This window comes from Mugil cephalus, chromosome 6 (genome assembly GCF_022458985.1).
Source record: "Mugil cephalus isolate CIBA_MC_2020 chromosome 6, CIBA_Mcephalus_1.1, whole genome shotgun sequence".
In the NCBI taxonomy this organism is placed as follows: domain Eukaryota; kingdom Metazoa; phylum Chordata; class Actinopteri; order Mugiliformes; family Mugilidae; genus Mugil; species Mugil cephalus.
The window spans coordinates 2,895,373-2,902,698 of NC_061775.1; the positions used below are offsets into that span (position 1 = coordinate 2,895,373).

Here is a 7,326-nt window from a genome sequence, read left to right on the forward strand (position 1 = left end):
GAAACCACATACTATTTGATGGAAATAATATGCTATTGTGCAAGGTTCCCTGGTGGATTGACTCTCTTCTCTGGCTGTTCACTGCCTGTTGGACAAAGTGTGAATGTGAATTATTTCTAAGTCAGTCATATATTTCATGGTTTGAGTTCAATGTCAATGTCAGTTTGCTCAGTGAAAACTTGGTGTCGGACAGGATGGCCCTTTGACAGTGGCTATAAACAGAATGATTAGAGCTGTTAAAGGATGCTCAAACTTTGGTTTAAAACATCTCTTTTAAAATATAAATGCACAGGGACAGCATTTTTTTTAATTTAATGTGGCGAAATGCCTTTCATGTTAACCAGAATGAGTAACAGGGCAGAGTATGGCTCTATGAGCGGCATCCTCCACTGCTAATAAGCCACAACTGAGTAAAATTCTCTGTGTTTAGTTCTGTCTTCCACAAACTTTCCTCACATTTTCTTCTTCATTGCTTTTCTCACTTCCTCACGTGCTCTTTGTTTTTCATACCTTTCCTGTCTTCTGTTATTCCTTCGGCCTCTTTGTCACCTACAGCAGTGAAACAAATGCCCCTTTTCATACCCCCCTCGGGTGATACGAATACCTCATTTCCTGTGGCTTGGCACTGGGGGAAACCATAAGCTGGGACAGATGGGAGAATGATTGGAATAACTGATGCAGACACTGAAAACGGGCTCCAACAAAACATTCTTTGTTTTTCAAGAAGAGGCGAAATATACAATGAAAACTCTTTTTCTCCACTGAGATATATTTCACACCCTGACTCACGGTGTTTAGGTAACAAAGTGAAAAAGTTGGGCTGCAGAAGAGAGAGGGAACAGAAGGCCAGGAGAGGGGGGGGTTGCAGCTGGTGAGAGGTGATATGTTTCCTATAGTTCATTTCACTGGATTCTCCCTACACGAAGACAAATAAACAACACCTTTAAAAACACACATAAGCATGCATATGATGTATACCTCACCACTCCACATCTATTTCCCCACTGGCTGCGTCAACATGAAACACCAGGGCCTGCAACCCCCCCACAGAAGTCCTGAACCACTTGAGTCCAGCTTAACTAATACACTCTGGGGAATGTGGGTCATGCTTTTCATTCATCATCCCCTCATGAGATGTAGAGAAAGACACATTTTTTTCCCTTTTCCCATGAAAACGTCAATTTTCTGTAAATACACAAGGAGATTTCACTGTGTCAAGCAGCCTGTTAAGGTCGAACATGTGCTGTTATTGAGAAAACAATGTGGTAGTATTCAGCAGCATAATTTGGTATAAGGAGAGTTTGGCCTTGGCCCAGAAAGCACATGAGTTGAAAGAGAGCTGCCAGGAAAGCAAAGGAAAGGCATTTATATTTCTAACCTTCTCCAGATACAGCTACAAAGGTTGTTTAGGTAATGTGAATTGTTTAGGATTTTCTCCAACAAATCAGATTCAGTGCACTTTTCGTTTTCATACATATGAAAGCCTGTACAGTACAAAATGAATAAAAGTAATGAACAGAGAGTAACATAGACAGATTCTCACCCTCTCAGTGTCTCCTGACCACGGCGACGAACACGTTGTGCCTCTCTCTGGTCCACAGTACCGGTGAAGCGGCTAGTTTGGAACGGTCCATTCCCAGTTTGAACACAAGCCACGTGAACCGCCCCAAGACACACCGCCACCCATCCCAGCAGCACCTGAGCCAGCTTCCCTGATCCCATTGATCGGCCTCGCTGTCCCTCCGACCGAATCACTCCCTTTCTTCTGCTCACTCTCTAAATCTCTGTTCACCTTATGGACCCAGACTGAGCAGCAGGATCTAGACTTGGATCCAGACCAAGTCCCGGTGTGCACTCCTGAGTATGGGCTAGACAGTGGGGGAAAAAGAAGATCAAAGCTAAGAAACAGGTCAAATGTTAAACACAGACAAATACGAAACTTACACTGAAAATGAAAGAAGTTCAGCCCATGGAACACACCCTGCATCACCATTTTCCAAATTATAATTATTATATCATTACTGCAAACTAGATGTTTATTATTTTTTATATAAAAGTGGATTATGTACTGATAATCACTTCTAACTATTTAATCCTTGGAGTTTAGGTTGTTCGGTGATGTTTGGAATTGAAGAAGATATATCTTTCAACCGTTTAAGCCATTCATTTCAGCTATTCCAACTCCTTATTTATGCGTTGATCTAAAATTTAATTCAATTAGCTAAGCTTGAGCAAGATTCTTCAACAGTTTACATCACACTTTTAGCTTCTATAGCTAGCTACAGTTTAAATTAAGTTGGAATACTTTGCTAAGTGAATATGGCCATGCGGGTTTTAATTATTTTTTCTACTTTTATCTTTTTTCCGTTTATCCGTCCACAGAATTTTAGCTAACTCTTTCCAGTGTCTGTCCATTTTGATTCTTCAAAAGGTGTCAGCTACATCCAGGCATCTCTTCCAGGCAGCTTTATTCTCACGAAATTTGTGAGATCACGTGACAACTGTGTAACTAGCAAACCATCTGGAGCTAAGTATTTCAGTTGTCAGTTTGTTGCATTGAACTAACTATTTCAGCTGTGATTTTGTGCTTTTAGCCAAGTCTTTTTAGCCACTCTCCCGTGTTTGTCTATTTTAGGTTGTTACAGTTTGCTAACTACCTTTAGCTTATTATTATTATTAGTCCACATTTCTGGTTTTTGTTGTTACTACTGGATACCTGTTTATCAGTTTCCTTTATCCACAACCACTTTTATCTATTCCATTTTATTGCTAACAAATCCATTTCTTTTTTTCAAATGGTTCGCAGCAATTGCAGTATTTCAACTGCTTGCCCCACCTGGCTTATTTGGACTATGTCACGCCTTTATTCCTTATTTTTAGCAAACCATTTCAAATTCTCTCGCTTCTCTCAGTTTCAACACACGATGTTGTTACAACTGACTAAAGTTAATGGTGGTTACATGCATATGAGGGGTGAATAAAGATACATACATATGAGGGGTGAATAAAGAAGGACATGCAAGGAAATAAAACACACATAAATCCTGACTTTTAGCAATCTGTTTTCACTATACTGTACTTCAAAGCAGTCTCATGCATGGTTTATCACTTAGCAGACACCAAACACTGTTTGTACTGATTATAGACTGCATACAGAGAGAAGAGTCATAAACTAATTAGAAAGATGTGCTCAGTGTCTAAAATTCACAGTTGTTCAAGCCATTATAAATTATAACAGCTTTTTGCCTTGTGAGCTACTATGCACTGCAATGTTTTAAACATAATAGCATAACATAACATAATGGTACTTGAGGTTTTTTGTTTTCACCCTTGCAACACCATCAGTCCATCCATCTGACAACGATATGTTTATTGTTTATGTCTGAGTCATTGTGTAGTTGTGTAGTTTCCAGTGCAGCACATGACTTGGAAAACTGTTTTATTTTAAGAGGCCTGGGCCATTGCATTAAGACTAGAGGGAACCAGGGGGACGGACTAGAGTCTGAATAGTGTCAAACATACGTCCCCAAACCCAAAACTAGTCCGGCTGAGGGTCCAACCTGGCCCATGGGATGAATTTGCTGGGATGAAGTGTGAAAATTACAATGAAGACATTAAGTGTAATTTTACAATAAAAGTATCTGTCCTTCCTAAATTTTCCACTAGGGGAGCACTGTTTATATATTACAGAGAGACTGGCCAGCTAGGGAATGTACCGTCTGAGCTAACCTTCTATGCTGATTGGTTCTGAGCTTGTCACGTGTTTCATGGGTGCCATGTTAGATGCATCTAACCAATATTCAGCCATAGAAAAGGCAACAGCAGAGAATAAAATTGTAATAAAAGTTGAAATACGCTTCAGTGTTCAGCCTTCGGCTCCAGTACAGGATCAGGAAAGAATGGGGGAAACTCCACAGTTTCCCCAGTGAATAAATATGGAGAATGTTATGGGAGCAGAGTTAAAAGAAAGAACTGGATGTCAACTGATCTCTCCCTATCAGGGGAGGTAAATATCAATTTCTCTCTTTAATGTTTTTTATGATTTTATATAGGAAAAATAAATTCATACCATCATTAAAGTGTACCTTGATCTCACAAACACCCAACACCACTTTACAAATGAATGAAGTTTGAAGTTGGCCAAGCCTTTTGCTAGCCTTGTCCTAGCTAGTTATTCTAGACTTAAGGCTTAGAAAAATAGCAGCTACCATCATATATATTGTGAACCCCGTGTGTGCATGTAATATATGTCTGTGCAGATAGGACGAATTTATTGGACACGTAACTTTGCGTCAGTTACTACTAAGTTATTATTGCTAAAGTGCTAATGTTATCATGATAATACTAAGTAACAATAAGACTAGATTAATTTTCAGTATTTCTGAGCCTTAATCGTTTTTCTGAGTAATTTCAAATTTTTACTGACGATGGATGAACATGGATGACTGAGAAGAAGATAAACACAGCTCTGTTACTGATGACGTGATTGGGCTACAAAGCATTTTTCAGGCGCATTTAAGATATTTAAAGTAAGTAGATGCTGGGATATTTAAGTGAGGGCCTTTTACATATTGCCAGACCTTGGCAATAACACTTGTAGGCCCGTTAATGGTGAAAATCAGCGATTTATTTCAACATAGCACATCCGCCCCATAGGGATACACTATAGAATCTTCCCTATGATATATCTAACATGGCGCCCATGACTTGAGTTGGTCAGACTCTCTCTAATATATGACTCTGGTTGACAAAACACAACAGAGAGACCATGAACGGAACAGCAGCTGGGAGCAATGCGCTAAAATTGCATTATTATTTCTTAAGAAACTGCAAGTTCTCCATAAAATGTTTCGTAAACTAATAGATGATTAAATGTAAACATTTTCATAATGTTCTTCTCACGCTAGATTTGGAGTTGTCGTTAGTTGTAGATACTTATGCTGTTGTGTTACTGGTCTGTAGCCCCTAAACTAAAATTAACTAAAATTAATTGACACCACTGGAAAAGAGGGTCACACAGTCAGGTACAAATCATCAGAGTAGGCTTTATGTCTATCACACATTCCACAACCAGAAAGAAGAGTAAGAACAATTACTCATCCATATAAAGACATTAATTTCATTACTGTCATTCTTGTTTATTGTGAGATTTATAGATGCTGGGTTCCTAAATCAGATTTGTTTTGATTTGTTGACCAAATACATGGCCTATCAAGTCTTACAACTATGTCCTAATGGCATTATGTTATATTAAATTGAGATATCCATGAAGTTTATTTCTCTCTTCTCCAACTCATTATTGGACCACAGATTTAACAGTAAAGTGTGGGCCCCTGGTGATATACAACCTCAGCAGACTAAACCTCCAGCCCTGCGGCGATGGGTCAAACCACATTACATATCTGGGTTGGACAAGAGAAACACAAGAAATATATCCTCACATCCCACTTACTCAGATTCAGATGGGCAGTGAACTCAGTCAAGTATGCAGGGGAAAGACAGGGAGGGAAGCGGTTAGCAAGAATAGACAGGAAAGGCTGGACGTTAAAAAACATCAATGTGTTTATAATTGCCCATGATTATTGCACCATTCACATTTTCCATATTAAAAATAAATGCATCAAAACGTGTCAACGTGTGGCACTGATATGCATAGGTTTAAAGCCTCATATTCTTTTTAGGGCAAAGTTATTCAAGAACTCGACAAAAAAAAAGTTGTAACTCTAGCAGTTAGCAGTGGGGGGAAAATTTTTAAAAAAAAATATGGAGGCGGGATCAATGTCGAACAAAAGAAGTGCACGATCAATTAGCGAGTGGAATCTTTGCGGACCATTTGTGCGACTGTGCCTTCAAAATAAAGCATCACGCACTATCAATTACCCATCTAACCACTGAAACAAAACATCCCATGTATAGTGGAAAAATATTGCAGTCACGCAGAGATCTGAAAGGCAAATCTCTGCACAGCTTTACATTCCGATACGGATATTACGAGTTTATCATATGCCATACAACTTACAGTAAGTTCACTGTTGAGAACCACTATTCCTGGTTCAATCCGCTTTACTAGAAAAGTGAGTCAGGTATTAAAACCATCTGTTGCAAGCTGACAGACAGGCAAATATGATTTTCCACGATACCGCCTCACTGAAACGCGCTGTGCATGTCACCACAACTTTATGAATGGAGCAAAACGCACCATCAGTCCTCACTGAGACACAATTTACTCCCAGATGGAAAAATGCTTTAGTGCGTTTTTTTCCCCAAATCCGCTATTCTCTCCAGGAAAGCTTAAACCGCAGTGAAACTCCAACAAGACATCAAACTGTGAAACGTGACTAGCCTGTTCCTTCTGCTCTTTTTTGATCCACTTTCCCAAACGCCGGTAAAAAAAAAATTAAATAAATAAATTAAATTAAATTAAAAAAAAAAAAATGCGACTTTCGCGCGTCATTGCGAAAACTTTCAATCTACCTATCTGCAACTAAGACTTTAAACTTTTGCCCGCATCTTTTTTTTTTTTTGCAGCCATGCATACACAGATAATCTCCGTGAAACAACGGGCTTCTGAAACAATAGTCCCTCTCCAGTACCACTGATACCTTTATTGTACTGTTGTCAATAGATCAGTAATGAATAGATACAATACCTTGCAGCAGCTGGGGTGGCTATGCGTCGAGGAGCCCAGTCGGAATTTGAGACAGGATGTGTGCCCCAGAAAGGAATATTGAACTATAGCCTTGTGAGAAAAGGAGAAAACTTAGGGAATTGCCCTGTTTGGAAGAGGGGAGGGGACAGAGAGTGAGGCAGAGACGGGGAGAGAGAGGGGGTAGTAATGGACTGCAGGACAAACCCACATTCCTCAAGACTCCTAGAGTTGTTATAACAGGGGCCAAGCGGCATAATCTTCACACTGTGGCTAACTTGGTTTCACTATCATTACTCTGACAAAAAAAAAAAAAAACGCTCCCCCAGGCAACCTAAGTGATGAGATAAGACTCTGTCAGAGTAAATGATCTTTAATGATTGCTATGGAACATTTACATTGACATCAAACTGTAGAAAACGAGCCATCAATGATGGAAAGTGGGGTGAAGGGTCCCGGTCTTTCACCATTGAAGATGAAAAAAAATATATTAATTATAGTGTTGTATGATTTTTAGACAGAAATCCAATTTACTTTCACAAGTTCCTGTATTGCTCTCAGATCACAGATAACTTCACAGCAGATCTAAAAGAACATGTTGTTGCAGTGTGTCAAATTTACGCTTGTTGTTCAAATAGACCTGCTATTTACTGCCTCAGACCACTAGTGCTTGTGATTGA

The 7,326-nt window shown here is 39.3% G+C and overlaps 1 protein-coding gene across 1 annotated transcript in view; it reads right to left on the reverse strand.

Moving 5' to 3' along the window:
* fbn2b (fibrillin 2b) overlaps positions 1–6,812 on the reverse strand; it is a 60,063-nt gene extending 53,251 nt beyond the window's left edge. The window contains exons 1-2 of the mRNA XM_047587033.1: positions 6,650–6,812; positions 1,544–1,868 (exon numbers count right to left, since the gene is read on the reverse strand). Coding sequence (XP_047442989.1) covers positions 1,544–1,722 — 179 coding nt within the window. The 5' untranslated portion in view covers positions 1,723–1,868; positions 6,650–6,812. The remainder of the gene's footprint in view (positions 1–1,543; positions 1,869–6,649) is intronic.
* Between the last annotated feature and the right edge of the window lie 514 nt (positions 6,813–7,326).